The sequence below is a fragment of the Fusarium oxysporum genome, chromosome VI (genome assembly GCF_013085055.1).
Source record: "Fusarium oxysporum Fo47 chromosome VI, complete sequence".
Taxonomy (NCBI): domain Eukaryota; kingdom Fungi; phylum Ascomycota; class Sordariomycetes; order Hypocreales; family Nectriaceae; genus Fusarium; species Fusarium oxysporum.
The window spans coordinates 1,106,395-1,121,840 of NC_072845.1; the positions used below are offsets into that span (position 1 = coordinate 1,106,395).

General features: G+C 49.5%; 5 protein-coding genes across 5 annotated transcripts; 3 read left to right on the forward strand and 2 right to left on the reverse strand.

The window, feature by feature from the left end:
* Positions 1-5,434: 5,434 nt before the first annotated feature.
* Positions 5,435-6,578, forward strand: FOBCDRAFT_275250 (S-adenosyl-L-methionine-dependent methyltransferase; the record flags this gene model as incomplete). Its single annotated transcript, XM_031187112.3, has 4 exons — positions 5,435-5,472; positions 5,655-5,799; positions 5,867-5,953; positions 6,060-6,578. The coding sequence occupies 4 exons, from the start codon at positions 5,435-5,437 to the stop codon at positions 6,576-6,578; spliced, it is 789 nt and encodes a 262-aa protein (XP_031038247.3).
* A 1,221-nt stretch (positions 6,579-7,799) lies between these two features.
* Positions 7,800-9,424, reverse strand: FOBCDRAFT_40113 (histidine phosphatase superfamily). Its single transcript, XM_031187108.3, has 5 exons — positions 9,215-9,424; positions 8,871-9,160; positions 8,407-8,670; positions 8,110-8,328; positions 7,800-8,055 (listed from the first exon to the last, which is right to left on the reverse strand). Exons 2-5 carry the CDS (start codon positions 9,047-9,049, stop codon positions 7,977-7,979), a joined length of 741 nt encoding a protein of 246 aa, XP_031038243.1. The 5' UTR covers positions 9,050-9,160; positions 9,215-9,424; the 3' UTR covers positions 7,800-7,976.
* Positions 9,425-10,078: 654 nt separating this feature from the next.
* On the forward strand, positions 10,079-10,832 carry FOBCDRAFT_136529 (uncharacterized protein; the record flags this gene model as incomplete). The annotated part of the gene is made up of 3 exons (XM_031187106.2): positions 10,079-10,409; positions 10,472-10,611; positions 10,662-10,832. The coding sequence occupies 3 exons, from the start codon at positions 10,079-10,081 to the stop codon at positions 10,830-10,832; spliced, it is 642 nt and encodes a 213-aa protein (XP_031038241.2).
* A 191-nt stretch (positions 10,833-11,023) lies between these two features.
* On the reverse strand, positions 11,024-13,197 carry FOBCDRAFT_225329 (uncharacterized protein). The gene is made up of 2 exons (XM_031187105.3): positions 12,938-13,197; positions 11,024-12,863 (listed from the first exon to the last, which is right to left on the reverse strand). The coding sequence occupies exons 1-2, from the start codon at positions 12,951-12,953 to the stop codon at positions 11,188-11,190; spliced, it is 1,692 nt and encodes a 563-aa protein (XP_031038240.2). The 5' UTR covers positions 12,954-13,197; the 3' UTR covers positions 11,024-11,187.
* A 175-nt stretch (positions 13,198-13,372) lies between these two features.
* FOBCDRAFT_40135 (uncharacterized protein) lies at positions 13,373-14,425 on the forward strand. The gene is made up of 5 exons (XM_031187104.3): positions 13,373-13,522; positions 13,583-13,909; positions 13,967-14,092; positions 14,143-14,187; positions 14,243-14,425. The coding sequence occupies exons 1-5, from the start codon at positions 13,520-13,522 to the stop codon at positions 14,249-14,251; spliced, it is 510 nt and encodes a 169-aa protein (XP_031038239.1). The 5' UTR covers positions 13,373-13,519; the 3' UTR covers positions 14,252-14,425.
* The last annotated feature ends 1,021 nt before the right edge of the window (positions 14,426-15,446 follow it).

Genomic DNA, 15,446 nt, shown 5'->3' on the forward strand with positions numbered 1-15,446 from the left:
TGAGGCGAGTCGGCCGGTTTTGGCCAAGGATAATAATCCATGGCGAACGCAATCAAGGCTGGCAACAAATGCGAGTTTATGATTCAATTGTCGGTAAGAAACTGACAGGTATCGTTGTGGCATGAACTGGCAGAGTGCCAAAATTGACGCAGCAGTGGCGGTTTTCTTGGTGGGCCTAGCTGGGTGGTCTGAGCCAGACGGGGCATGCGGCTTCTAGATGCGCGTCGGGCCGCAAGGGCTGTCCCGTCCGAAGAAAGGAAGGGGTTTTTATTATTTTTTTTTTGAAGGGAGACAACTTTGGCCAACCCGGCAAGCCGCGTCAAGTCCGCTTCACGTGAAAGGACTCCAGCCGTGAATGGACAGAAACTGCAAGTCAACCATGAGTCGTCACAAGCGATGATAGAGAGAATCAACGATCGCTAGCACTGGCGAATCTTGGCCGCAAGGGGCCTTGTGCTGGGGCATCATGTCCAGGCTTGACAAAGGTGTTGCAATTAAGTCGTTTCATCTTTGGCCAGCCTCCCAGCATTGATGCTCATCCTGCAGCAGACGTGGTGCGCTAGACTCAGGCGGACATGGAATGCGTGGCCAGGTATGTACATTGAACCGAGACATTCGGCTGCCGAGCCAAATAGCCCAATCTTGAAGCACAAAACCAGTAAGGATCAGAATGTGCGTTCAACAGCTACAATTAGATGGTGCATTGCTATTGATGCATTTGCATGTGCGAGTTTTGATCCATCTGAAGAACTGGGGCAGAGTGTCGATGAGGCCCTGGTACAACCAGATGAGCGGAGCTGCCAATCCCTGCCGATAATGCCTTTGTTTTGTGGGAGAGATTACGAGGAAGCTGGCCTATTGGAGCACTGATCTTTCTCCTGTCGACAGCCTGATCGTTGAGCTTTCTTTTTCTAGCCCCTAACCAGGAAGAAGGAAAAGAGACCAGGGCCCTTAGCCAAGTCAATAATCACAACGACAACTATCCCATGCCTGGAGCGAGAGATTTATCTGCCAGGGACCTTGTGAATATTGGTGGTCGAATAAAAACAACCGGATGGGATCCCGGAATACCCTTGGCTTCTTGATCGTCGCTCACATGATCGATTCTGGCTGCAGGGAAATCTGTTGAAGCACTGTGACAGTGGACTTGCCAGCAGGCGGGCGATGTTGGTAGGGCTTGCTGGTGAATCCCTTATACATATGTACCTATTCAATACCTAGAGCAGCGAAAGAAAGTACAAGGTCAGTGGGGTAGTATACTAAAAGTAATGACATTGGATGTTTCGCCTCGTCGCTGGATGGAAATAGGGTGCATTGTAGAGGTAGCGGGTGCCCTAAGCTGAGCGCATTGAATCCCTGTCGCTCCCGTTTCTGACAGATGTTGGTTGCCCATTGCCACTGAAAATACCCGAAAACAGGAATTATAAGGTACTTCTCTCAAGCAACAAAATATCCAAGGATGAACGCTTCACTCACGAAGGAAGTCGGGATACTTTTTGGGACTCCTAGGTTTGTTGAAATATCCGAGGCGTGTCACTTATCATAGTGCTTAGGGAAGGTGAGCATCGCGGTTCGGGCACGGGCGGTGGCGGAAGGAAGGGTATCTTCCTCTGCAAGCACGTTTGATTTCGGTGGTACCTTCCAACTACTAACCAAATGTCATGGTCTGCCACCTTCTTTTTTGATATTGCGCTTTCAGTGGAATGGGGATGGGAAACTTCTTGCCTGAGACGCGAGGCACTTTATCATGTTAATCAACAGATTCTCAGCAAAGCCTCCTGGCTCTTTCAGCGCACCCTCCTCCTTATGCAGGTCTCAATCGGGCAGACCCCTTTAATTCCTGACAAGTTGTTGCTCTTTTGCCGTGTCTCAATTTATACCTGCTTTTCCCCTTGGTTCCCCGGTACCAATAACAAGCGTAGATTGGGTCGGCCCCTTCAACTCGACGATCTCCGTCCGACACACAGTACATACCACCACCAGCTACCGCATGTCATGGGTCGACAGAAAACGGGCCGGGCCATAGAGTTCACGAGTCCACTCTACGATGAGGGCCAATCAATAACATATGCAGCAAAATAGCGAGGGTCTAACGCCGCCAAAGCGTCACTAGAGAAACGATCGATAATCCACTTCAGTACGGAGTACCCAAGTTCTCATTACAAAGAAGACTCACGGCATGTCGTGGAGTCAGATGAGACACAATCAGTGCCATGAATCAGAAAGAAGCAACGACCTCGTCATCATGCGGGAAAGCTGGTGTGTATTCTATGTACCTTAACTATCAATGTATGATTCACCTCGGAAGCTGGCTAATACTACGAGTCTGACCCATGCTGGCAGCTTGCGAAACAGTCAGTCAATGGAAACACAAAGCAAAGCTGAGGGCCAACAACTGAGACAGTTACTATAATGCACAGCGCTCTGTAAGCCTATGCACTGATGCAGACATGCAGAGATGGCACAAAATTCGGTTTTGGAGTTGTACCAGATCTTTCGACAACAGCCAAAAAGCAACGCAGCCAAATCTAAGGATATCACGCCGACAAACTCTCTTATTTCCAGAAAAGCCATGTCAAATACCTGCGCCGCAGTGATGTTCAGGCTGTCCCGAATCTCCGGGGCTGGCGTCAGGATTGACATTACGTCTTGCACCATAAGCTGCCGCCACGCTCGCTTGTCACAATCTCGACTCCATCTGGAGGGTCCACCTCCAGAGGCCTGGCTGAGGCAAGGCCCGGTCCGCCAATCGCACACGTCGGCCAGTAATCACGTGAGCTGAAGCTCATGCGGAAGATCCTTGCTAGCTCGAGTAGATTGCATGTCTCCCGCAAACAGTCCCAGTTTTCCTCGGGCGCCGTGGCTTTAATGGTCGGGCCGCCATACCTTAATGAGACAGGCGAGGCTACCGTCTCATACACTTGATTTGCTTGTCGATTTGCAATGTGATAATGGAGGGGTGGTCAGCCCAGGGGGGTGTCAAGAAAAGTCGAGCAGTCAATTTTTCCCTTATGGCGTGGCAGCGACCCAAATATCTGGCTCTCCAGACTACCAACAAAAATAAAAAATACAACACTGCATGCAGAAGGAATTCTGGGCCTGGAGGGGAGGGAGGAAAAAAACAACGAGAACAAGGGTTGACGACTGCAGCTACAGTTGCATCCATCCATCAAAGCCTGCCACGTCGCAATTTCACGGCGCGGCACGGTCGCTGGACACTTCGCGCCATCCCGGGGCTGCATGTCATCCTGCGCCCTCAAGACCCGGGTACACAATTACAGTGCGAATTTTGAACAGGGGCGCAGAAGCCGATTTCTTTGCCAATATTGGAAAAGAAGCCGCCGTCAGTCAGCCCCTTGTCACTTCCGCTTCATTCCCCTCTTCGGCAAAGGAGCAAGCCAATTATCGCCGTGTCCACACATCAATTCCTTAAATAGGAGGGACTTGAAGAAATATGTTATGGAGCGTTTGGTGCCTCGTTTGCACGTACATGTGTGACGTGACACTGGTCTTAAGATACCTACAGAACTACGAAGCAAGCAAGAGGTGTTCTTTGTCCAGGTACTATCGCACCACGAGACCTCGCCTGCATGCACGGCGACCTGCAGGCTGAAGAATGCGCGTTGATCTGGCCTGGAGTGCCATTTTATGATGAGACGGGACGGGGCCCCTGCGAGAAAACACGCCCCTAGTTCATTCTTTGCTCTGCTTCAATTTGATGATGAATTGCAATACACCTTGCATCGTTGTGGTGCCAATTGTCTCGGTCTTGGTCCAACGATTTCTCGTCCATTGCAGGTTCAGCCAGCCCAACCGCGATTGTGTCTCCGTTGAGCGGGTCCAAACAATGTTCGATGCCGGTCACCAGTGATTCAGGCGACCAGCAAAAGAGCGGACAAGGACTGGTCTTGAACGCCGTCACGGAAGACCTTCTGCCGAATCTCCAGGTGCCGTGAATGCCGGTACACGGAGCCAGACTTTGGTGAAGCTGGCAACCCCCCGGTACCAGAAAAAATGTATTTCGCCATGGCAGTTAAGCGGTGAGGTGGTCGATCTGAATACAATACTCCGTATGCATGCGTCCGACACTTGCATTCCTTTTTATCTGCAGAGATCATCGTTTTCATTCGTTTGCATTGTGCCGGGCTCGTATCCCAGTCGGGCGGGCGAAACTACTTTGGCGGAATTATTATCAGCACCCTCGTAAGACGTCCAAATAGTGATAGAAGGGCCAGAGTGGTCAACAAAAGAACTGCCGGCCAGGGGCAGGCAAACAGACCTGAGACAGTAGGTAGATGCACATCGCCTTTCCTGGAATGACCTATATACTGCAGCACTTGAGATGCATCGTTCTTACCGCTTCAAAATAAAGGAGCTTCTGCGGGATTGTATCATCCCTTGCAGGCCCAGCGATCAGCGTTGGGCGATGTGAAACCCCGCCCTTTCTTCTCTTTGGGCTTTGTGCATATCCAGGGCTCACAAGGCGGGATGCCATCTCGTACCACTTTGCTGGTTAGACGGCTGCATGGCCCTTGACACTGTGACACCTGGGACCTTGTTTTGTACACAGATGGAGCATCAGGAATGGGATGTGGGATGGGGAATGCCTGCAGTCGACCGTTTACATGACTATTTCTTGGTTGCAATACGACCACGACTGTGATCACTGACTGTCATGTACTTTTCGATACGTGCTATGCCTTATTGTACCATCAGTGCACCCCTCGCGGTTGGCGGACCGGTGCGCTTGTGCAGCCGCATGATCACGGATCACCCGCAATTCGATCCTGGTTTGAGGAGTCAAATGTTCTCTACTGCACGTACCCAGTCAAATCGTCAAGCACGACCTGTCCAGGACGGCCACGTTTGTTGTCAAGGCATCTGCAGTGTTCTACAATGAGCGGATCATTGAATGGTTGCTGTATCACTCGAACCCAGACAAGTTGAGGAACATGTTTCATCGACCACCAGGTGCAAGTTGCACCGCGCCGTTTGTTGCGGTGTAGTTGCTATCAATGGATCAAGCTTGGCTCCAGGCCTCTAACTAACGGGCGGGAAGTCCTGCTGCGCTGTTTACTCGTCATAGAGTAAAACTGCATTACCAGTATCAGAACAGCCCTTAATCAAGTGCGGGGTCTTTCTTTCTGGTCGGCGACTTGACAATGGATGGCGGAGATATCGTCAAAACTCTGCGAACATATGTCTGCGACACGAAATTAACTGCCCGAAAAGTCCCCGCTGCAGCTTGTATAAGACAGCCAAACTGAGCAGTCGACAGAGGCTTGTCTTACACCGCATCAACCGCATTCGACTCTCTGTGAAACCACATTCAGGCTCTCGACAAGCATCTTTTTGTCTTATGCGACCATACTTGCTCATCCTCCTGTACAACTTGGTCACTGTTTCACCTAGCACTGATCCCGACATTGCAACCATGACCGACGTCGTGTCCGAAAACCAGGCTTATTTTGGGTGCGTATAATGAATGAGCGTTTGTTTTCTGCACTGGATGATCGTCGCCAAACCGTTTGAGCGTGTGCGGTTTGCTTACTGGACGTCTTTTCTTATGCTCCAAGTTAGCAGAGCACACTGCGGCATGCGATGCAGTGCTACACAGCTCATCCAAGTCCATCGCTAATGTAGTACAATTATAGCAAGATCGCCACCGAATATGACCAGCGCAATGCGGATGCGATCGTGCAGCTAGAGCGCGGCATCCAAGAGAGGATTCCATTCATTAGCGTCAAGCAAGATGCCAGGTTGCTGGACTACGCTTGTGGCACCGGCATGCTTTCGAGGGTACGAGTTTCCCCTCCTAGGAGAGATGAGCTCCGAGACGTTGACTTGGACTGACACTGAGTTACAGGTCTTAGCACAGCATACGAGTGAGGCTATAGGCATTGACTTGTCGGAGGAAATGGTTGGGGTATACAACGCCCAGGCTCAAAGCCAGGTTAGTACTAGCCACCAGTCCATCACATGAGCATGGAACTCTGTTACCACGCATTCGAGCCCCTTCAACCCTTTCAAACAGACTTGAATATCCTAACAGCGTACAGGGCTCTTCCCGCCAAGCCTATCAAGGCAATCTGGCTGATCCTAAGGACCCCTCCCCTACAGCCTTTGCTGATAGCAAGTTCTTCGGATTCGACGTTGCAGGCGTGGGGCTCGGATTCCACCACTTCGACAAGCCCGATCTAGCATCCAAGCAATTGGCCGAGCGCCTCAACCCAGGCGGTGTCCTCTTCATCATTGACTTTGTTGCCCACAAGATAGACCCCAAGGATGCCGCTCTGCGTGGTATAACACATCATGGGTTTACCGAGGACGAGATCAAGAAGATGTTTGAGGATGCTGGACTTACAGACTTTGCTTACCAAGAGCTCCCGGAACCCATCACATTCAAGGATTGTCACAGCCACGATCATGGCCACGAACACGGTCATGGTCATGGTCATAATCACGAGCACAACGAGGACAATCACAGCGGCAGTGGGGAACATGTTCATGGCCATGGAAAGAAAAAGGGCTCATCTACGACTAAGAGGATATTTATTGCCAGAGCGTCCAAACCATAAAAGAGTGTCTACGAGCACTGTCTCGTCGGCCCTTAACAATAGACCACCAAGCATTAGAAGCAAGAACATGACCCTCAAATATGTACCAGAGCAATCTTATACGGTGCTAATAGTTCACACTATGCAAGCTGCCGATGGCCGTCATTCTGATACTCGGCTTCCCAAGGCTGACACTGAATGACTTGTTGAGTATCATCACTTAGCTGCATAGATATCATGTCATACTGACACCTATAATTGCACAATATCCCTCCGACGAGGTGTCTCATACGTGATCAATTGCAGTTCCTAGCAAAATTGGTAATCTGAAACCATCTACAGCTGTCGTAGTCAAAGTTTGACTGTCCAGGGTACCCAGCTCTCCCAGTACTCCAACTAACGTTACATCAGTCACCAGACACTGGAATGAATATCGAGACTCAATCCACATCACAAGCCCAATTACAGTCCAGAAACAGCCCATCCGATCCAACAGTCCGGTCATGCTTTGGTAAAACAGCCGTTCGCGACCGGAGGCTACTACTAGTCCGGCGTGAGTAAGTCAGCCCTTTGCCCTGGCAACAGACCCCATATCCGACGAAACCTCTCCCTTCAAGCCTTCCCTCACACCCTTATACTCAGCTGGACCGTCCCGTCCCGCCCTTGCGGTCAAAGAAAACCTTGTCCAGAGGGGGAGCCGTAAGTTATGGTGTGCGGATGCATTCTTCCGGCAGCAGCCCAGCCACTTTCGATGTCAAGGGATGAAGTGAATCATTCTTGGCACATTAGTCGATGGAGTCGAAGTAGGCTATTGGAAATTAGAAATGCCGTCTATAGAAGAAAAGAAGAGAAGGGAGGGAAATGGCTTGTCCGGGGCGGCGCGATCCCGTGTCTGGTAGGCGGGAAAGGGATATCATGTGAGAGTCGCCCCTTCAGCCTCATCCGCGCTTCCAGAACGCCCATAGCAAGGATCTCCCAAGTCGTGCGACAAGGCTTTGCCCTTTTGAAGTACTTTTGGACACGCCCTTTGTTTTTGAGAGGTATTTGGGCGACTCTTGGTAAATAAGTGTGAAACACACATTGACTGTTGACGCTGGTGCCACCGAACGGAGGTCTGGTCATTTCCGTCGAATGCGCCAGCTCAAGTGCACGAGATACGTATCGATGACATTAGCCGTGCCGTTGTCTGTGCGAGGACAGCTTCGATTATTGAAACTTCTGTTGGTCGTGTCGTGACCGAATGATGCAATATCATTGGGGTCTGATCGTCGGGAGATTATGAGTTACCATCTCTGGACTAGGGGGGACTTGGCTCAGCTGTTGGTGCGATCCGAGGACATGTTCATTAAACAATCAATTCTATGCTCTAAGAAACCATCTGGGTGCCAATGCCTGAAAGATTTTGGTCTTGAAAAGCGGCTAATCTTGTCCGTCAAGTTCAACGACAAAAGCGCCACCGAGGAGAAGGGCCGGCTCTTCGATTCTATGATGCTCGTAGCTTGTATATTGTCAGTAAATTGGGCACATGAAGAAATAAGCTCCCTCGACTGACCTGAGTGTTCCAACACCACCTGCCTCCAATAAGAAAGTAGGTCCTTCTCTTAAAGCGTAGCCAGCCCATCTCATAGCAAAGGCACGCAAGATGTGTCCATGGGCAACAAGTAACACGTCGCCACATTGATCGCTTCCTTTGTCCATGGCTGGCTTGTGATATCTCTCACGAATCTCCTCTATCAATTGGTCAAGTCTTCTGGTTACATCGTGGGGAGCTCTGTGAGAGTGTTAGACGGAACGACCATTGGATGTTGATAATCAGATATAGGGTAGACAAGTTTAGACAAATACTCACTCCCCGCCAGGACATCCATCCTTCCAGATGTCCCAAGACCCTTTGATCCCTTGTTCAGCTCTGATCTTACGAATCTCAGGTGTTGTGATTCCTTCGTAGTCACCGTAGTCCCATTCCCGGATGTAGTCCGTGACCTCCACCTCGGCTTCACATTGAAGGCCAGTACCATCAGGAGCGCCGTGAGGTGTCCAAGGAAGAGGGCGTTTCAGCCCGAGGTTGAGAAGTTCAAATGTACGCTGGGCGCGTTTTCGTGGTGAAACGTAACTGGGCCGCGTATTAGTTCACTCTAGATCAAATAAAATCAACGTTGGTTGGTGATAATGCGACGTGGTGTAATTCCGAATTCGCTGGCTCTTCTTGGAAGACTTCAGCGCAATAGTCGTTCTACGTGAGGCCCTCCTAGGAGCCTAGGAGTACTCTCATACTGATTGTTTGGGAATCATCGTCAGTCGAAGGAGACTTACATGTGAGCAATCTTCTTGGGGGCGATGAGACGATCCGGCCCAACAAGAGCCTTTCCTGTAGCTCTAACACGCTTCTCGCCATTGGAAGTGAGTGGGATGTCAGTCAAGCCAGTATGGCGACCATCAAGTGACCATTCTGTCTCGCCGTGGCGAATAAGAAAGACACGCGGAGTCGACATGTTTGGAATGTTTGAAACCTGATGGCAAATTCCGGGAATTCACTTGAATTTAAGCCACTATCAGTGCCCAGTGTCCAGACTATATCAAGCCTGTGAGACTCTGAAAAACTTCTGTATCAGGTATCAGCCAAGCTTCTCGAGTGGTCAGAAAGAATATGATCTGACGTGACTGTGGCCTGGTGATGGCGGGGTCAAACGAACCACGTCAAAAGTTTGAGAGGTATTGCGGATGAAATGGAAGCAGCGGGTATTCTATTTCATAGAGTTTGTCTAGGCAAGAAAATAAAAACGAAAACAAATCTCTAGAAAAGGAGGAGAAAAGATGGCGAATGGATTATCTCCAACCTTGATTTTGGTGTTGAGGATGAAGTGGATGGATTACGTTTGGGTGACAAACCCCGCTGTCTCATCAGTCAGGTACTATGGGGAGGGGCACCTTCCGCGTCTTCCATTGACGTTCTTTCCACGTAAACATTCGCCCATCTTTGGAAAGAACCGACAGGTTAGCCTCTCAGGGTCCTTCTTGCAAGATAAATGCCATAAGTATTATCCGGCGGCCGCTTTTGTCGCTTGCTTAATCGCAGTAGTTGAATTACGCGTCCCTGCTTGAAGTATTACGCTGTAACGGTTGAAGGTGAGATAATGGTCGAAACAATAAGTGAAACTCCTCATCCTCACGATAACACGATAACAAGTTAACCAACTAAGGTACCTAAGAGCTAAGTAGATAAATAAACAATCGTGAATCTTATTCTCGTCAGGTGCAAATACTCCAAAAATGTGATTCGCGAGTCTCGATAAGCTCAGTCAATGATCCATTGCCGTTCCTTCTGTACGAACATGAGAAAACCTTCCAATTCTTTGACCTCTGACCTTCTTTGTTCGTCTCCTTGGAACCCAATTCTTCACCTTCTAAACCTACAATGAATGTCAAGTCAAATCTTTATAATCTTACCAATTCTTACCAATATTTTACTGACTCCTCTGACCTTAGCCTCCCTAAGCCGTGACATACCTCATTCCCCCACGATGCCCCTCGTCCCCACTACAACTATACTCTCGGTTGCAGCCTGCTTAGTAAGACTACCGCTATCGCAAAAGATCCACTCGGCGCCTAACCTCCGTGATGCCGATAATTCTTCCTCCGCCGTGATCGTGACCCGGCGATCCGCCTCCGACTCTATTGAAGATCCGACGCCGCCGACTCCTCCGATTGAGCTTCAATTCCTTGATTCCAGATCAAAAAATTTGTCTCCACTACCGTCCAATCCATCACGACCGACCCTAAGCTCCACGAATTCGTCCTCCTCGACATCAGGTTCATATTTTACCGCTCACAAGCTGTCACGTCGACAGCGCAGTAAGCTTTCAGAAGAGATCTGGAAGGGATACTGGTGATACATACGACCTACCGGACAATAGTAATTCATACGATGGCGGTGCATCAGTGGACAAGACAAGAAAAGTTCAAGCGCGGTGTTTGGGCTGTTGCCTTTGCAGCATGCATTTTTGCCGGCACCATCACGGGCGCACAACTAAAGACAGACAACGAGAAGAAAGAGGTATGGTAAACGGAACAAATCACAAAGGACATGACTAATTACTGAGACAGGCAATTCAAGAGTTTCGGGCGACATCCCCCAACGAGCAAATAGCTGCTCTCCTATCCCAACGAAAAACTTTGGTATCACAGAAGGCTGTTCTCCAAAGGAAAATGGATGACTTCGAAGTCCGTGTCAAGGAACGCGAGGCTGAGAAGGCAAGAGAAAAGGAAAGCCCATGACCGTGGCAAGATCATAGGATTGGTGCGGTTGTATTATTGTGTTGTAACTCTATGGGCATCTTATTGGAAACGAAGCATAGGCGTTTATGGATGGTTAAAAAGTGGTATACTGGACACGGTTATCTGTTAAACATATATTATAGAACGAAGCTTGAGAGAACAATAGATTCGAAGCTTCTACCGAGTCATATGGTTGTGTAATTAACGTTTTATTGATTGAGTTCATGCCATGCTTTCTCCCTACGCCTGACTGCCCTGCCTTGCCATGCTCCTGTCCGGTTTTATTCATCAAATCATCTAGCACGATTCCCAGGTGGCCATATACTTCTAGTAAAGTTCGTCCTAGTTGCTCTTTTTACTCCAGGACACCCTCGGCAGTGGGCAGAGGAATGGCTCGGTACAGGAGAATGAGAGCAGAGTGAGACTCACCACCACCGGCGAGAGTCGCAATCTTCTCAGCTTCAACCTCTGAAACCTGGTGGTCGTTGAACCACCACCACTTGCCGTCCTCCTCACCCTTCTTGCCAGTCTTGGGGTCAACGGGTGCAGCCTTCTTGACATATGAGGTGTAGTGGCCGCTGTCGGCGCTGGCACCTTGATGTGTCACGACACCTCGGAGCTCGTACAGACCAGACTGATTGGCACCATCATCGTTTCGCAGCTCGGGGTTGATGAGAGCGTTGAGCTCCTTCTTGGCCTCAAGAATGGAAGCGTTTCTCTCAGCCTCGATGTCGGCGTCTGTCTTGTATGTCTCGCCCTCCTCGCCCATGACAACGTCGCCATCTGCTGACTTGCCTTCTTTCTTCTCGGTCTCTTTCTTCTCCTTTTCGGTGGGAAGACCGGCGCCGCCTGGGATATCGCCGACGTCCTGATCGTGAGTCTTCTTACGTCGCTTACGGGCCCGCTCGATATCCTCTTCATCCTTACGAATCTCGCGAACCTTGTCACGCACGGGAATAAGAGCCTTCTTCAATTCGTCGGAGCAGAACTCAACAATATCAAGCTCCATGGGGAAAGTCACCTTTCGCATAATCTTGGCCTTCTTCTGAGTCTCTCGCTTCCAGAAAAAGCGCACAAAGTGCACTGTCAGGTACTTGGGAGCACGAGAGATCTTGGAAGTCTTGGTGTAGACAGCATCGCGACCCAGAACTTCCGACTGCTTCTCAAGCTTCTCCTTTAGCGCGGCGGCAATGCCATCTCGCAGATGATTTGTTGAGCTGTCTATGTGGCAGTTGAGTTTGGCGAAGCTCTCCTTGTTAATGATGGGCTGCTCGCCAGCATTGCGCGCCTCTTCCTCATCACACTCCATTACCGAAGTGAACTCGCCAGACATGTACTTCTCCACGAAGGAGGTCTCAGGGGTGTTTTCGCTCTTGATGCGGAGCTTCTGGTTAAGTTGCTGCACGATTTGGGACCAAGCCTCCTCTGCATCCTGCTGAGCAAAACCTTGTCCTGTCTTGGACTTTTCCGCAAACTGGGGGAATACCACTCGCAGAGCGTTCAAGAAGTTCATGGGAGGGAAGGAGTCCTGTGTTTCACCCATTTTCTTGTACAAGTTTGAGAGTTGAGATGCCAAGTCCATGTTCGTGCCCGTCATCATAAAGCTGCTGGCGTTGCCATCGGGTTGGTACGTGTTGAGCGCCTCCTGAAGCTCTGGGATCAGACGCAGAGTCTGGAGGGTTGAGTTGAGATAACATGTATTTCCCAGGTTGATCAGACCAGCAGGTGTCGCACCGACTTGTTGAGCCTGTTCAGCCTCTGTCATATCCTCGACAAACTTGATCGCTTCCTTGGGTCGGACGAGGGCGTCGCCACCGGCGCTTGGGGTGCCCATCATCATAATGACCTGACCGTTCTTCAAGCCGAGTTTACTCATATCGGCATCATCTTTGAGTTGACCACCCTTGATCAAAATCTTTTGGCGTTCGGGTTCGACGTTGGTCAAGCTGAACATTTGGAGTTTGAAGTCCTCGCCAGTAGAGCTGGGGTCGATTTCGACATCGTGTTTCTTGCCTTGGTGTTTCACTACGACTGTGATCGGTCAGTACGTGTTTGTACAATTGAGCTAGAGACCATGAAAACACGGGCATGGAGCCATTACTGACCTGATATGGATGACATGGTTTCGGTCTATCGGAGCTTAAGCGTTGGAAGGAGGGGTGCGGTAAGACGAGTTCGAGTCTGTCCAGGCACTGGATGCCGTCTATTCGGGTTTTCTGCAAAAGAAGAATCTAAAAGAAGAATACAATAGCAGAAGAAAAAGAAAACGTCCTGAGTCAGTGTCCCTTGGCTCAAGGTCGATGTTTGCGAGGCGTGGAAGATGCTAGAGGTGCGTCACCAAGTGGTACCTGGACGAAGGCGAAATGTTAGTGGGGAAAGCGGTGTAGCTTCCGCGGGGCAACCAGAGAGTAGAGCTGTGGCTGTGACCTTATCAAGCCACAGACAGCTCTTGAGGCTCAAGCTTCACACACGTGAACCTCCCCCAGTTTCCCCCATCATCGCCCCACCTACAGACACAGGAGACGTCAGGCCTGGCGACGCCTCACTAACAACTGCGCCTCACCCGACGAAGCTCCAACCTCCAACGTCAACGCCGACCGACCCCGCCGAGCTTCGTGTTCACCGTCGACATCTACATTCGTGCTATTTCTAGTTAATTGAGGACGTCTGAGGACGTATTTGCTGCCATGGTACATCCCAAATGATATCCCACGATCCAGACCGCAAGCTGACAGCTATAACCCGCTTAGTCTCAATCCCTCCGACCCTACCTGCAATGCGTACGCAGCAGCTTGACCGCCGCGCTCACACTCTCCAACTTTGCTTCCCAGACCGCCGAGCGACACAATGTTCCAGAGATTGAGGCCCAGACGTCTCCCGAGGTCCTGCTGCAGCCCTTGACCATTGCGCGCAACGAGAACGAGCGTGTCTTGATTGAGCCCAGCATCAACTCCGTCCGTATCAGCATCAAGATCAAGCAGGCCGATGAGATTGAGCATATCCTGGTCCACAAGTTTACAAGATTCTTGACGCAACGTGCGGAGTCCTTCTTCATTCTGCGGAGGAAACCTATCAAGGTCGGTTACTGGTCATGCGATACTCAATTGAGTTACCCCTGACTGACGTCGTTGTAGGGTTATGACATTTCTTTCCTGATAACAAACTTCCACACCGAGGAAATGCTGAAGCACAAGCTTGTCGACTTTATTATTCAGTTTATGGAAGAGGTCGACAAGGAGATCTCTGAGATGAAGCTATTTGTGAGTAGTTGGACGGTAATCTTAAGCAACTCCATGCTAACTTGTCACAGTTGAACGCTCGAGCACGATTCGTGGCCGAGTCTTTCCTTACACCGGTAAGAATGATCCAATCACCATTGCCATATCCTATGAGATTACTGACCTTAGCAGTTTGACTAAACCCCTCAGCTGGTTTGAGGCTCGGAGTTTGCTTGGGAGTGTCGGTTGTCGCAATATTTGTGACCAGACAAAGGGTATTAACCATTCATGATGGCATTGAACTGCTGAGGCTCTGATAGGTGAGCCTCATGCTGTGGTGAGGAAGGAGGTTCAAGAGAACGACATTAGACATAAACCTTGCCGACCTTACCGAGTTGAAATGCGTATCTTTCTGGAAACGAAGCCTTTATTGCATCTGACAACATCATTCTTGGGATAGAGGCCATGGTTTTATGCCGGAATTAGTACGTAAAGTTCTTTAGTGAGAACACTACCAGTTGAGGAAGGAGGCATGGCCGTGATTGCCTCATGGGATCAATGGGTCTTTACGTAAGACATCAACACGTTCTTGAACCAACTACCATTATCTCATCCTTCATAATTCATCAACTATCATTTTTCATAAGCATTATTGTTACCATTATCCTTGTTCTATCAGTTACTGGCCACTGCTGAATTCAATTCTCACAATAGTAAGTGAATCACTGTCAATCACTTGCAAGGAACTGTCCTCAATACCCCTTTCTATTGTACTCTGCTTTTAGCCTCTTCTCTTCTAGTGCTTTATACAACTGCCCAGCACCGTCAAGCTAAAGCAATTCTGCACATACCTTCTTTTTCTTGGAATCAATTGCTCAACGCTATTGCTGCTTTGTTGCTAAGCAACTTTCGCTAGACCCTCAACAACAATTCAACAAGTGCCTATTGCACTATTTCAGGCTTGACAACGCTAATCAGTCAAGCCTGCAACTTTATCTCTTTAAATCAGTCACTGAGATTCTTCTGCTTTCTCTTTCTGCCTTTTGCCTTTTGCAGTTGGCATTGTTTCTTCCCTTTCATCCTCCAACCCTGACCACTCTTCAACCTTGATAATTTGGGTCGTTCCGCTCTATCAACTCAGATCATATTGAAACCTTTCAAGATAGCTTCACCAAGGTTGGTATGCTTTCCCTTACTTCGTGAGGCAGGACGCCTTATTATTCATCCATCTTCAACCTTCAACCATCGACCTTCATCCTTGAAATACTGACTTCTCGCTCAACACTTTCACTCGACAACGCTGACCATCTAGAAAGACCAGTGCTAGCCTTCAGATACTTTGAAGACATTTCCTTGTTTTCTCGCCTACGCCCTTACGCCCTCCATACCCGAGACC

Excerpts from the sequence above, each read along its gene's own strand:
- FOBCDRAFT_40113 (XM_031187108.3), bottom strand. The coding sequence starts at position 9,049 with ATGTCGACTCCGCGTGTCTTTCTTATTCGCCACGGCGAGACAGAATGG. Across the intron at positions 8,671-8,870 it reads CCCAAGAAGATTGCTCACAT|TTACGTTTCACCACGAAAAC; the intron begins GTAAGTCTCCTT and ends TACGCGGCCCAG. Across the intron at positions 8,056-8,109 it reads GGTGGTGTTGGAACACTCAG|CTACGAGCATCATAGAATCG; the intron begins GTCAGTCGAGGG and ends ACAATATACAAG.
- FOBCDRAFT_40135 (XM_031187104.3), top strand. Across the intron at positions 13,910-13,966 it reads TGCGGAGGAAACCTATCAAG|GGTTATGACATTTCTTTCCT; the intron begins GTCGGTTACTGG and ends ACGTCGTTGTAG. Across the intron at positions 14,093-14,142 it reads TCTCTGAGATGAAGCTATTT|TTGAACGCTCGAGCACGATT; the intron begins GTGAGTAGTTGG and ends AACTTGTCACAG.